Source organism: Antennarius striatus, chromosome 18 (assembly GCF_040054535.1).
Source record: "Antennarius striatus isolate MH-2024 chromosome 18, ASM4005453v1, whole genome shotgun sequence".
In the NCBI taxonomy this organism is placed as follows: domain Eukaryota; kingdom Metazoa; phylum Chordata; class Actinopteri; order Lophiiformes; family Antennariidae; genus Antennarius; species Antennarius striatus.
The window spans coordinates 4,197,230-4,212,459 of record NC_090793.1 but is presented as its reverse complement, the minus strand read 5'-3'; the positions used below and the strand labels follow the sequence as shown (position 1 = coordinate 4,212,459).

Below are 15,230 nucleotides of genomic sequence, written 5' to 3'. Positions count from 1 at the left end.
GACACCAAATAAAGACGTTCAAGGAATATTGTGTGCGTCATCCTTGACCACCATAAGAAGTGCCGGGGGTGTTACAAGTGTAAGTGTGTGGAAAAAGGTAATACAAATATAAGGTGGTTTAATATCAGTATGGGGAGGGTTCATAAATTAAATTACCATAAATAACAAAATAAATAGTTGGTCGCTATATCGTGAAATTTTGTTTTCCGTGGGTGGTACTGGAATCGCGAGTAACAAGAGATTACTGTAATTATAACATTGAATCCTCCCCGTACTGATATCAAACCACCTTTGAAATTGCAGCACGTTTGGGAGCCATTGCGATGGTTTAACAAAGAAAAAATTACATTTCACAAAGCAAAAATAAACTTGCAGGAGGAACTGTGAGTCTGGGAAGGCAGTGCACACGCTGCTGCTGTCAGCCAATAGTACACACGTACGGTATCATGTGACCACAGCTCATGGGAGACTTTTGCTCCTTGCCTTTCGCTCTCTGTCCTTGATGAAATGAAACTTACATCTCATCAAGGACTATATATAATACAGTATGTATACAATATTCCCACTTATGACTGGTCTGTGTATGTATTGCTGTAACATTAACATTACTTGAACCTTTAGGAAAGAGTGCATCACAACTATTTCTAAAATAAGCTATGTCTTACAGATGATCATATGGATCACTGTTTTCACTTTGCCTCACTCATTTTGTGTTGTTGATCAAGCGATGTATAACTACAGGTCAGTAGATCATTACACTCCTAATGGTCCTTTTTGTTAATGGGAAGAAACCTCATTTTCTGAATTTTGTCAGACGACTTCAACTGGCCTGCTGTGTCGCCACACAGCAGGCCAGTTCCAGGTTCGCGTCCCGCTCTGTGTGGAGTTTGCATGTTCTCCCAATGTCTGCGTGGGTTCTCTCCAGGTTCTCCAGCTTCCTCCCACCTCCAAAGACATGTGCTTCAATTGATCGTAGGTGTGAGTGTGGCTCAGGGGCACACTGGCGGCACGCCCGGAGTGTCCCCCGCGTCACGCCCTAGCCAACTGGGATAGGCTACAGCTCCGTGAGTCTGGGAACGCAGTGCACACACGGATGCTGTCAGCCAATAGCACGCACGTACGATATCATGTGACTACAGCTCATGGGAGACTTTTGCTTCTGGTCGACTGTCGCGGGTCAAAGTGGTTAAGAAAGTGGATGGATGGATAGATGAACAATTTGGAAAAACCCGCGTTGTACTGAAGCCTCCTATCTTGAAGTAGAATAAGCGAGCGAATACTGTATAAAAATATCTATATATGAAATGATAAAAACCCTCGGTTAAATTATAAAAGCCCACAGTTAAAAAAGGAGTAAGGGGGGTTCCTTGCTTGCTAGAATATTTCTATGCAGCCCAACTCATGTTAGTGCAATTCTAGATATACTGTATAGTTGGCAGTGTCGGGGATTCCTCTTCAAGCAGTTGTCACTTGCCTATTTATTAAAATGTGGAGACAAACTCAGAAGATCAAATCTCAATGACAGATTTAGGATACCCTTGGGATCATTAAAGTATATATCTATCTATCCATCTATCTGAATGGAGTTACTGCCTATGGTAGTTAAATACAATGGGATTCACTGAGGAACTCACAAAGGGAGAAGAATATTTTCATGAACAACAACATTGTTATAGAATCCTCCAAATGAAACAGCGCTTCGACATTTTAAAGACATATGGAAAAATTTGAGGCAGGAATGATGAAATTATTTATATCTTCATATGACCTGGATAAAGGAGAACTTATACATGAATCTGAGTGTAACACTAAAACCATTTCCAGAATTTACAACTGCTTCTATCATATGAAACTTCAAAATCCTTGTATATCAAGATAAAACGGTGTAGTAATGAGGTTATATCTCAAGATGACTGGTATGCATTTTGCCAAGTACAATAGAAAACCACTAGTTCGGTGAGATGGAGAGAAATACGTTGTAATAGTCTTGCATTTTATTTGGTAACCCCTACACAAATGCAATTATGCAAGACTAATTCAGAGTGTTGGAGAGAATATCAAAGTGATTATTTAAATCAGTATTTTCTGCACTATAAGGCGCACTGGATTATAAGACGCACCTTTAATTAATTGTTTCTTTTGTCATTTATTTCATATATAAGGCACACCGGATTATAAGGCGCATATAATAAAAACCATTAAAATAGATTTTTTAAAAACTAGGGGCTGTAGTTGTGCTATCCGTCCACTAGTTACAGCATTCACGACTGTGAGTACCTTTAGTCAGCTGTGAACGTCCCTATTGTTATTTCAATGAGCCATTCTGAGCCTGATCAAGGAAACCTGATCACTTGATCACTTTGCCATGTTATAAAGAAGTCAACACGCATATTAAAAACCTGACATTAAAAACTGGTTAAATTCATTACGAGTGCACTCAGTTCGAACAGAACGAATTATCTCCTGATCTGAAGTTCAACCAGATAATTAAGCACCGACGTTCGTCTTAGTTTATTAATTAAATATTGTTTTGATCAATCGGTAGTCCAGTCGGAGGTGAGGTGCAGCTATTTGCTGTCTAAACAATTTTTTAAGCAGTTCAAATTCTCACCGCCATGAACCTCACAACAAGTCGCTGCAGTGCAGACAGAATACACAAACTTAAATGCACCTCTTCGCCACCCGCCCAGAGCTATCAACTACATTTGCAAATCAATGCAGCACACCAAGCATGTTTGTCAAGTACTGACTCTGCTCTTGAAATTTCAGAAAAGGCTGGAAGTTCAGCTTTGAGGGTCTTTCATTCACCTTTATGCCAGTTTGTCCGTGTGTTTCCGCAAACTAATAGAATGGACCGTCACTAGATTCCAGTACTGACACTCGACAATAGCCTTTTTTAGACCAATCAAGTCTAAAGTGGGTTATTTCCGGCGCCACAGTAGTTGGGAAATACTGAGATCAGTCAGTCAGTCAAACTTTATTAATAGAGTTGTTGAAAATTCCAAATGTTTTGCTACGTTATCGTAGCCGGTCACATAGCCTGTTCTCAGCAGGAGTGAGAGTCGGCACTTCGGCGACGCCCCTTGACTACCGTTGTTAGGGGGCGTAGTACGGCCTGAATACTGTCTGAGGGTGCCCCCTGGTGACATAGTGCAGCATGACTGCCGGCCACACTGCTGGCTTTTTTGCAGCGATCTTGTTTTTAACCAATACTAATATTAATCCATATACAAGGCGCATCGGATTATAAGGCACACTACAGGATTATGAGAAAATTATAGGCTTTTAGGTGTGCCTTATAGTGCAGAAAATACTGTAACTACCATACATTTCAGTGCCATCCTTTGTTGGTCTCTCACTGGAAAAGTGTCAACCAGGAAATACGGGAGGTTCTTCAAACTATTTCCCCTTGTGAATGCAATATGCCACACCTGGACAACTTTCTACAGGAAATACATGCTAAAGACAGGAAACTTATGTCCATCTTACTGGACATAAGTTTCCTGTCTTTAGGAAGAAGTCTATCACTAACAAGTGGCTGCAATGACAGGCTCCCTTGATTGATGATTGGATTGATATATTTTTACAAAAACAAAATGGAAAGTATGACAAACCATCTTAAAATTTGCAAAAAAAATTTTTACCAGCGTGTGGTTCAAGTGGACCGTATAGGAAATTAATAACTCCCAGAAGAGCAGACTATATAAAGCATGCTATGTCTCCAATTAAAATATAAACCCTCCTCGAAGTTCTATAACGTATATATGTAGTTCCGTTGGTGGTACCAGACAAATTGTAATGAATGATAATGCACAATTTAACAGATAAACTGTTTTTCTCTTTTTTCCTTCTACTTTTGTTCTTGATTTTTTTTTTGTTATTACTTCAAGAACACATGCCTAATGTAGCCGCAAGAGGGCACAAGCCCGGATAAATACAGAGGGTTGTGTCAGAAATGGCATCCGGTATAAAACTATCGCCAAATCAAACATGTGATTCAAATCTGACTTCCATACCGGATCGATCAAGGCCCGGGTTAACAACGACCGCCATTGGTGCTGTTCACCTACAGGGTGCCGGTGGAAATTGGACTACTGTTGGTCAAAGAAGGAGAGGAGGAAAGTGTGTTCATAGGATGAGAGAGAAGAGGAACGCCAAGAGTATAGGACTGAGAGTAGGGACGTTGAATGTTGGAACTATGACAGGAAGATAGTTGGTTGTTATTATGCAGAGGAGGTAGGTAGACATGCTGTGTGTCCAGGAGACCAGGTGGAAAGGTAGCAAGGCTAGAAGTTTAGGAGCAGGGTTCAAGTTGTTCTATCATGGTGTAGATAGGAAGAGAAATGGAGTAGGAGTTATCTTGGAGGAATTTGTTAGGAATGTCCTGGAGGTAAAAAGAGTGTCAGATAGAGTGATGAGTCTGAAGCTAGAAATTGAAGGTGTGATGTTCAATGTTGTTAGTGGGTAAGCTCCACAGGTAGGATGTGAGCTGAAGGAGAAAGAGAAATTCTGGTTGGACTTTGACAAAGTGATGCACAGCATACCTAGAAGTGAGAAAGTTGTCATTGGTGCAGACTTCAATGGACATGTTGGTGCAGGAAACAGAGGTGATGAGGAGGTGATGGCCAGGTTTGGTATCCAAGAGAGGAATGCAGAAGGACAGATGGTGGTTGACTTTGCAAAAAGGATGGGAATGGCTGTAGCAAATACTTTCTTCCAGAAAAGGCAGGAACATAGGATGACCTATAAGATGGAGCTAGGAGCACACAGGTAGACTACATGTTGTGTAGACGATGTAATCTGAAGGAGATCAGTGATTGCAAAGTAGTGGTAGGCGGGAGTGTAGCCAAACAGCACAGAATGGTGGTGTGTAGGATGACTCTGGTGGTGAGGAAGATGAAGAGGGCAAAGGCAGGGCAGAGGACAAAATGGTGGAAGCTGAAAAAAAGAAGAGTGTAGCATGACTTTTAGGAAGGAGTTAAGACAGGGTCTGGGTGGTCAGGAGGCGCTTCCAGATGACTGGACAACTACAGCTAATGTGATCAGGGAGACAAGTAGGAGAGTACTCGGTGTGTCATCTGGAAGGAAGTAGATAAAAAGACTTGGTGGTGGAATGAGGGGGTACAGGAGTGTATAAAGAGAAAGAGGTTAACCAAAAAGACATGGGACACGGAGAGGGCTGAGGAGAGTAGACAGGAGTACAGGGAGATGCAGTGTAAGGTGAAAGTAGAGGTAGCAAAGGCCAGACAAAGGGGCTTATTATGACATGTATGCTAGGTTGGACAGTAAGGAGGGAGAAACTGATCTACACAGGTTGGCAAGACAGGGAGACAGATGGGAAGGACGTGCAGCAGGTTATGGTGATTAAGGGTAGGGATGGAAGTCTATTAACATGTGCCAGTAGTGTGACGGAAAGATGGAAAGAGTACAGTACTTTGAAAAGTTGATGAACAAGGAAAATGAGAGAGAACAAAGACTAGACGAGGTGGCTGTTGTGGACCAGGAAGTAGCAAAGATTAGTCAGGATGAAGTGAGGAGGGCATTGAAGAGGATGAAGAGTGGAAAGGCAGTCGGTCCTGATGATATACCTCTGGAGGTATGGAAGTGTTTAGGAGAGGTGGCAGTAGAGTTTTTGACTGGGTTGTTCAACAGGATCTTAGATAGTGAAAAGATGCCTGAAGAATGGAGAACTGTGCTGGTGCCCACTTTTAAGAACAAGGGAGATGTGCAGAGTTGTGGCAATTACAGAGGAATAAAGCTGATGAGCCATACAATGAAGTTATGGGAAAGAGTATTTGAAGCTAGTCTAAGGGCAGAAGTGAGCATTTGTGAGCAGCAGTATGATTTCAAGACAAAAAAAAGAGTACTATAGATGCAGTATTTGCTTTGAGGATGTTGATAGAGAAGTATAGAGAAGGCCAGATGGAGCTGCATTGTGTTTTTGTAGATCTGGAGAAAGCTTATGACAGGGTGCCCAGAGAGGAACTGTGGTATTGTACGAAGAAGTCTGGAGTGGCAGAGAAGTATGTTAGAGTGGTTCAGGACATGTATGAGGACTGTAAGACAGTGGTGAGGTGTGCTGTAGGTGTGACAGAGGAGTTCAAGGTGGAGGTGGGACTGCATCAGGGATCAGCTCTGAGCCCCTTCTTGTTCGCTATGGTGATGGACAGGCTGACAGACGGGGTTAGACAGGAATCTCCATGGACTATGATGTTGCAGATGACATTGTGATCTGTAGAAAGAGTAGGGAACAGGCGGAGGAGAAGCTAGAGAGATGGAAGTTTGTCCTGGAAAGGAGAGGAATGAAGGTTAGCCGCAGTAAGACAGAGCACATGTGTGTAAATGAGTGGGACCCAGGTGGAAGAGTGAGGTTACAGGGAGAAGAGATCAAGAAGGTGGAGGATTTTAAGTACTTAGGGTCAACAGTCCAAGAGCAATGGAGAGTGTGGAAAAGAGGTGAAGAAGCATGTACAGGCAGGATGGAACGGGTGGAGGAAAGTGTCAGGTGTAATGTGTGAGAGAAGAGTTTCAGCTGAAATGAAAGGAAAGGTGTACAAAACTGTGGTGAGACCAGCGATGTTGTTTGGTCTAGAGACAGCGTCACTAAGGAAAAGACGGGAGACAGAGCTGGAGGTAACAGAGATGAAGATGCTGAGGTTCTCTTTGGGAGTGACCAGGAAGGATAGGATCAGGAATGAGTATATCAGAGACAGCCCACATTAGAGGTTTTGGACATAAAGTCAGAGAGGCCAGACTGAGATGGTTTGGACATGTCCAGAGGAGAGATAGTGAATATATTGGTAGAAGGATGGTGAGTTTTGAACTGCCAGACAGGAGGCCTCAAAGACGACCAAAGAGGAGGTTTATGGATGTAGTCAAAGACAACATGAAGGTAGTAGGTGTGAGAGAAGAGGATGCAGAAGACATGGTTAGATGGAGGCAACTGATTCGCTGTGGTAACCCCTAAGGGGAAAAGCTGAAAGGAGAAGAAGACTTAAAGAATACATACCTGACTTGTGTATTTGTAACATAGCTTGTATGTACCATTGTCCCAAAAAAAAAGTGAGGTTTGTCTCATTGTAAATGCCGTCTTGTAATGCTCTGGATTAAGTTAAAAAAATTTATCTTCCACAGACAGATGCCCATTTTTGGAAAAACGCACTTTGCACCAATGGGGATGGACTACATGCAAACCCCATAGTAACGTGCAAATAAGCTGTAACAAGTAAAAATAAGAAGGTTGAAGAAACCAATTACAAGATGAAAACATTAAGGGCCTCTGCATAACACATGAAATTTAACTGAAATAGCTGCAGCTGTTCAGATGACATAATTTATTTTATATACTATATTGATCCCTGAAGGGAAATTAGTTAAGATAGGGAAAGCAAATTGAACTACAAACATTAAGGTATTTATGTCAAACCTTACAGATGTCATGAAACTCCAGCTTTTCCTGCGTAAGACAAAACAGTTTGTACAATCATTCTACTCAGCAGATAGACGATCACCATGATGAGTGACATCGAGGAAACAACCACATTCAACTATGTTTTGTTGTGGAGCAAGCAGTAACCTATTTTCCCTCTGCATATCCATACACTGAAATATTAACACTCTGATTGAGTAGACAAAGAGTGATTCCTTTCAGATATTATTGTTTGTTTACTGCAGTCTGACAGTCAGTAAACAACCATGAACCCAAAACAATGACCTCATTGTGACTTCAATGAGCCAAACTGCAGGGTAGCTAAAATGTCCATACAAGCAAAACTAATAGCATTTACAACAGTTGCATATTTCCATGCCATGTCTACCTCTGAGGATTCAGAAGTGGAGGATTTGTTTAAGCCGGTGGAGGCCACTGGCTGGGAGAGGGCAGCACTGAAGGGTGGAGGTTTAGAGGTCTCTGTTGCATCTCCATTCGGCAGGACCCCATCAGCAAACCACACTCTCCTTTGCTCTCGTGTCAGAGAACCTAAAGGTGATGACAACCACAGAGACATACATTTTACAATACTGTCTTGGTTTAACACATAAACCAAGTGATATACAACCAAGTTATCTTGATGAAAAATTTTGGTTGAAATATTTTAGTCTTTAAAAGTATAGACAACAGACTGCAGAAAAAAATGAAAAATTTAGTGCTAAGCGTATTTCTATTCTTAGCAGTAGGTTGTACCATCATTGCCAGGCTGTTTCAGGACTCCCACAGGTACCATGACGGTGGGAGGGGGAGAGGTAATCATTCCAGAGGCTTGGGCCTGCTGCAGAGGTGGGATGGTGGAGCAATACTCTGCTGGATTGTTTGGGTTCGGACTCTGATAGCTTGCAACGCCCGGAGTCTGCCATGATTGAGCTGACAGATACAAAAAATATCTTTAGTGGCTGATTTTCTATAATAAATTCTAGAGATAAATTCAATTTTAAAATGTGAAAAGTACCCCTTTGATTAAAACACCCAAGTTATGCTTAGGTATTTTATATGCTTTGGTATTTACCAAAGCATAAACTGAGTTATGCTTACAGAATCTTATTTACCTGCACTTCATGCAGATAAATATTTCTCACATTGATTTTACTAGGCTAATTCAATAGTAAACAATGCTCTTTCATATCTCTTGGGATGAATGGACTTGTTTCAGTGCAGACAGTTGAACTTGAATCCATCAACAAAACTTTTAGAGAGCAACCTCTTCTTCTAGCTTTGCTCACCAGAGGTCAGAACAGAATGGCAGGTGACACAGACGCGAGCGTCTTTTCTGTCCATGTATATGAGCTTACACTTCAGGTTGCAGCATGCTGCGCAAAACACCTGCAAAAGACACAGAGGAAAATACTAAAAAAGAGCTCTATGATTATACTTCATCTTTAATAATCTGCAAAGGAATTGCACTAAAATGTGCATTAAATATACCATTTTATGCCTAGTAGTTTCCCGTACTTTGCCAGCACATCATGCAGCTGCAGTATTATATAGCACAATTTTTCTTTCGATTTGCAGCATCTCACACTGTTATCCAGTAAAATTTAATACTGGGTTTTATGATTTTCATTAGCTAATCTTTGGCTCTACCCGTCTGATGGTCCTGTTGAATGGTCCTGTTGAATGAATCATTTGTAACTGTGATGCTGGTGGTAGGGTTACTGCAGTGCCACCCTGCTTAAGTGGCAGAGAATTCATTTGTTTGCAGAGTCTACAGCACTGAGCAGACATAACACTGCATGTGTAGACCAATTGAGTTCATGTGCAAGATCTCTTCAGTCTGAGCACTTCATTAAAATTAATAACTACACAGAGTCAATTAAAGGCACTTTAAGTCACTGATGAGATGTGATTTCACTGTACATTATAAAATTTTCACATTGGATTTCCTCTTCTTTGGCATGATGCATGTAATACAATAAGCAATTGTTTATTCTGCTTTATTTACATGCACTTCATCTATTGTGGAAGACTAGTGGTGAATTCAGGACACTACATTGCTTTAAATATAATAACTTTCTGACCATCAACCAAACATTTACTTTCTTTTGCCATGTTCCCACGTTGTTCTATTGTGAGGTAGTAAGTCATACAAATTTTCCTACTACGGACCTTATTTCACTGTTATAAAGTCACATGAATGCACCATTGCTATCAACAAGACTCAGATGTATTAAAAGTTTCTCTATCAAGAAGCAACTACAACAAAAGTACCCCATTTATGATTCCTATATAATGTGTATTTTCCAAGCAAAATGTCATAAAATATAATAATTTTAGAATCTGAATTTCTGAATTTCCTTCTTTTCTTTCATTCATAAGTCAACTGAATGTCTTTTTCACAAATCATATACATAAATGTAAAAGCAAGAAATTCTCATTCCTCTGTCACAGATAAAACTAGTACTGGTTGCTATGACAGAACGTGATGTATACAGTGTACGTTTCCTCTTTAACAAGAGGCAGCATTTGGGGACAACAGGGAAAACAGTATTGCAAGATCATACACATCATTAAAAACGTATGGACTGCATGCTGGTCTGGATGAACGTTATTTGACCATTATATACACGCTACCAATAAATTAGTTCAGATGTCCACTTAACAGCAGCTCTAGTACTCCTCTGACCTTGCCACAGGCCCTGCAGTGGTGCCTCCTCTTGGTGAAGGTGAATTTTACATCACATTTCATGCAGACAGGTGCCTGGGAGTCAGGCACCCACACAGGGGCAACTTCCCCCAGACAGCTGGCCGGTTTCCTGCGCAAAGCACCTTGTTGGCCTGCCTGGAGGTCATTGTCTGGGCTCTCAGAAGGCATCAGAAGAGGAGCATGGATTATACTATCTCCACTGACACCAACTACATTGTGATTGGCCTCACTGAGCATAGCTTCAAGGGACACACCTCTCCCTCTTTGGTTCTCGTTTTTGTTCTTGCCCATGGCGGCCGGCCCAAGCTGATTCTGGACCTGTCCTGACAATGGCTGTGGAATCTGCAGCTTGAGGCTGACCAGCTGTTTTGGTCGAGCCCCTCCATAAGGAACACTGACTGGCTGCAGTCCATTGTTGTTGAGTTTTGGTTGACTACCTGACCCCACTGCTCCTCGATCACTATTCTCCTGTTTACTTTCCTCCATTTCTTTTTCTTCTGTGACAGACTCTTCTTTGGAGGGGACAAGAAAGTGTGAAAAGCCCACCTCCTGGTCCTCTTCGTCCTGAAAACAAGAATGGGCGCTGGTCTCCTGTTTCAAACCATTAGGCATGGTTGTTATTCTGAGGAGTTGGTTTGTCTGTCCCTCTGTACCACACCTCTTCTCCTCCTCCACTTCAACAGGAAGAAACACACCATTAAAATTAAAATTCTCCTCACCCTGACAGCCAGGCTGAGTATCTTTACCTCCATTCAGGAGACTTTCTACCTGCTCCTCCTTTAAATTTGCTGCGTGTTTGTCTTGAACACTTTCTTGTAAAACTCCTGGAATGATGTCCTCGACGTCTTCCTTATTCTGTGTAGTTGGTTCCACATTTGGATGGACTTTTTGAAACTGAGATTCCTGTCCTAATACAGCCTCAAAGGTAAAGTGTATATGCCTGAGAGTAGAGTCTTCTGCTGCTCCCTCCTCTTGAGGTTTACACTCCTGATCAGAAATAGACCGATTAATTGAAGGAGAATCTTTCTCCTCGATGACTGAAACTGACGGTGAGTTTGCAGGGCAAGCATTCTCCACAGCGCTACAGCCCGTCTCATGGGTTGGCGGTAGGTTGTCGGTTCCAACCAGTTTGCCAATATTAGGCTGGGGAAGAGGTGGGCTGTGGACATCCACTGGTCTCTCCTCATTCCAGGAGGGAAGCTCAGTACCACAACGCCTTTTAGAGTTAGCCGCTGAGGAGGCACTGGAGTCGGGGAGGTTCTTGAAGGGCAGTGGACTATTTTGGGGGCTGAGGTCTGCAAGGGCCAGGGTGGGGTTTAGGGAGAGCAGATGGGTTGGAGGGGCAAGGATGTGGGTCCACTTGGCATCTGAGAGAATGGGATTGTCTGTTTCATCTGGAAGAGAAGAAAATACTTAATTTGGATCTTATTTGGTCTTATCGGTCATAAAACCTCACAGTTCATATGATGACTTAACAGTTAATCCAACTAAATCTCTCATGGATCTCCATTCACTACCATTTTTGGGATTTCTTGCCGATTTCGTTTCTCACTTTAGGGCTGAAACAGGATAAGAAGTGGGTCTGAAATCAACTTTTTGACTTTTGATGATCAATCAGAATGATAGATGAAAAAATCCTTGGGCATTTTTTTTTACCAGCCAAAATAATAAATTGCCTTTTTGTGATACACACCCATTGATTTCTATACACTTCACTGAGATATATTACGTTGAATACAAGCTTTAAAAAAAGAAAAAAGAGTACAGAGCAAAGTTGAAGCATTGAAGCAATAAACATTTTTAATATATTGATGAATGGCTGACGTAATTCAAGACGGTACAATCAGAAATTCAACTGGAATTCAACTCAACAGGGGATAAAATAAAGTGAGATAATCTTTCTGAAGCTGCTTTCCACCTACATCTATCCTGCCTGGCTTCCTAAATGCTGTAAAAAATTAGGTTAGCATTAAGAAAGGCATCCAATCATAAAAATCTTACTTTAATTTGTTAGTGTTGAGTTTCGCACAGTACGGTACTCCTAGGAGTAGGAGTGTCATTAACGATAGGAGTGTCATTAACGGAATGGATGGTGTCAGAAGTGGATATCACCAGATCGGAATTCCTTTAACCACTCAAAATTTTGGTATATCAACTTTGAATGTTAGCCTTGGCGACTCCCAACGCTCACATGGGCAATGACAGTGAAACCTGGAAAGGGGCGATTGGGATGAATGGCCTCCCCGATCTGAACACGAGTGGTGTTCTGTTATTGGACCTCTGTGCTAGTCAGTTTGTCCATAATGAACACCTTGTTCAACCACAGGGATGTCCGTAAGTGCACCTGGCATACGGGACACCCTACGCCGGAGGTCGATGATTGCCTTTGTTGTAGTATCATCAGACCTCCGACTGCATGTATTGGACACTCGGATGAAGAGAGGGGCAGAACTGTCAACCAATCACCATCTGGTGGTGAGCTAGAGCCGCTGGAAGAGCAGGGGGCCGGACAGACTCGGCAGGCCCAAATGTATTTCAAGAGTCTGTGGGGAACGTATGGCAGAACCCTCTGTCGGTGAGTTCTTCAACTCCCACCTCCGGGAGAGCTTCTCTCAGATCACGCAGGAGACTAGGGACAATGAGTCAAAGTGGACAATGCTCTCCACCTCCATTGTCGAAGCGGCTGCTTGGAGGTGTGGTCGCAGGGTCTCTGGTGCCTGTCGCGGCAGTAACCCACGAACCCGGTGGTGGACACCAGAAGTAAGGGATGCTGTCAAGCTGAAGGAGTCCTATCAAATCTTGTTGAATTGTGGGACTCCGGAGGCAGCTGACAGGTACAGGCAGGCTAGGCATACTGCAGCTCGAGTAGTCGAGAAGGACTATTGGTCAGCCTCGAAGAAATTCTGGCAAATCATTCGGCGCGTCAGGAGGGGAAAGCGGTTCACAACCAACACCATAAGCACTCCTTGTAAGCACTCCTTCATCAAGGCCCTGACATTGTTTAACCTTTTTTTTTTAGTAGTAACAGAGGAGAAGTAAAAGATAGTGTTTGTCTTGCTTCAGTTTATGTATGCATGTACTGTATGTATGTATCAGGGCTCGAAATTCCAACCATTTTGGTCGCTTATGCGCCCAAATTTTTAATAGTGTGACAGTTAAATATATGTGGAAGCACCGGTGCGACTAGGGGAAAAAATCTGGTGTGCCTTTTATTTCCTCTTCTCTCTCGCTCTTTCTCTCTCTCCATAGAGCAGGGGTCGGCAAATGGCGGACCGCATGGTTCTGTCCGGACCCGTGACCGCTCCATGATATATTCACGAGAGTAGATTTTCTTGGCGCAATTTTACTTGCAGTTTGCGGCTACAGACGGCAGGCGCTGCTCCTCCAGTTAATACGGTAAAAGCGCCATTCAGTTCTGCCAATCAGATTGTTTGTTTACCTGCTCTGTCAGCGCACCAAGAAGTGAGACAGCTCGCTACCACTGTGAGTTTACCGCTACAGCGGAGCACAGAAGAAGGGAGACAGCATAGCTCCGAACAAAGGGAGTTTAACGAGGAAAACCGCTGGTTAACAATGAGTGGACGAAATTTATGTTTATTCCTCCATCAGGCAGTTCAAAACCATTTTACATGTTCATATAGTCTGAACACGTAGCATGAATTAAAGGTGGTAACATGAAGCGCCACTACGAAACAAAGTACAGATCTTTTGTGCAGAATTATCCCCTGAAGTCCGAGCGGAGGGCAAAATGACCGAGAAAAAAGCAAACAAATGTGCACTCAAGGCATGGTGGATTTTGGGGCAACATAAAAAATATTTTAGTGATGGGACAGTTGCGAATAAGTGCTTAAAAGCTGTTGTTGATTCAGCTATTCAGAGAGCACCATGCATATCTGTGGACATTGATGAGATGTAGCTTGTGTGTGTCAGGTTCTTTCACAAAGATAAGGAGCTCTTTGCTGAGTGTAACACCACTATGAAACACCCACAAGAGGAGAGGACATACATGCAGCAATAAAAGATGCTGATCAAGTCCAGTGGTCTCTTCCACCAACATTACAGAGACCACCACAAGGTGACCACCACAAGTTGTGCACAGGCACACCTTGTGTACAAGTAATTGACTGGCAGGCCACATGCCCCTTTCTCTCATGAAGAAAGTTCTGTTTGTATTTTTTCCCCTGAAAGAGCCAGTTTTAATTCATGCTTTCTGGACATGTTAATGTTTTTTTACTTGAAGAGTAGGCCTTCAGTTCTTTAGGCTGGGATGTCTTTAATTTACAAGAAAAAGGATTATTCAGCTCTTTTTGGACTTTATTTTTAATTCTGAGGTTTGTGTGTTCTTCAATCTAACATAAAGGCTTAAAATTCATTTGCCTTTTTATTTATGGTGAGATTAAAAGAGCTAGCTGTGCACTCACTTAAACATATCCTGCATTGAAAATTGATAATAAATGATAATGTGGATATAGTCGGCCACTATAAGACACAAACTGGACTTGGGTTCGGACCTTTTACTAAGAGGAAATTTTTCTAACCGGACCTCCGCGACTTTTAATTGAATACCCCTGGTATAAAGGGTCCTCCTGAGGAGAACTTTGTTGCTGGGCCTTCAGTGAAAAGGTGGATGAGAGAGGGACTGAGAGCCAGAAGACCCAACTAATGCTACAAACATGTGTACAAAAGTGTTGACGGTTCTGTGAATAAAATACATACCATGTTACATATATTGTCTGGTCGCCTTGCTTTTGGGTAGGTGCTCCTAAAGTCTTTGCTGGTGCTACTAACTTCTAAATTTGAGAGCACCAGTGCTACCAAGAAAAAAAACGTAATTTCAAGGCCTGATGTATGAATGTATATGTATCGCATGTATAGTGAGAAGACAATTTTCTGATTGGGGACAATGTAATTTCCTCCGGGATTAATAAAGTATCTATCTATCTATCTATCTATCTATCTAATAAGGTTGAGATTCTTTCTTCAGTGATGCAGTTTAACAAAATCCAGAAGGAGATGGTATTAGTCCTACAGTAGTCCCATCCTCAGTCAGCACCTCTGAATGGCACTCTGACTCAATGGGTGGAGGCTGATTGT

The 15,230-nt window shown here is 42.2% G+C and overlaps 1 protein-coding gene across 3 annotated transcripts in view; it reads right to left on the bottom strand.

Moving 5' to 3' along the window:
- Window positions 1-15,230, bottom strand: part of zfyve9a (zinc finger, FYVE domain containing 9a) — a 49,569-nt gene that overhangs the window by 15,573 nt on the left and 18,766 nt on the right. For all 3 annotated transcript variants that reach the window (XM_068340167.1, XM_068340169.1, XM_068340168.1), the window contains 4 exons: window positions 10,116-11,530; window positions 8,716-8,815; window positions 8,183-8,359; window positions 7,818-7,978 (listed from right to left, as the gene is read on the bottom strand). In XM_068340167.1, the coding sequence (XP_068196268.1) occupies window positions 7,818-7,978; window positions 8,183-8,359; window positions 8,716-8,815; window positions 10,116-11,530 (1,853 nt within the window). The remainder of the gene's footprint in view (window positions 1-7,817; window positions 7,979-8,182; window positions 8,360-8,715; window positions 8,816-10,115; window positions 11,531-15,230) is intronic.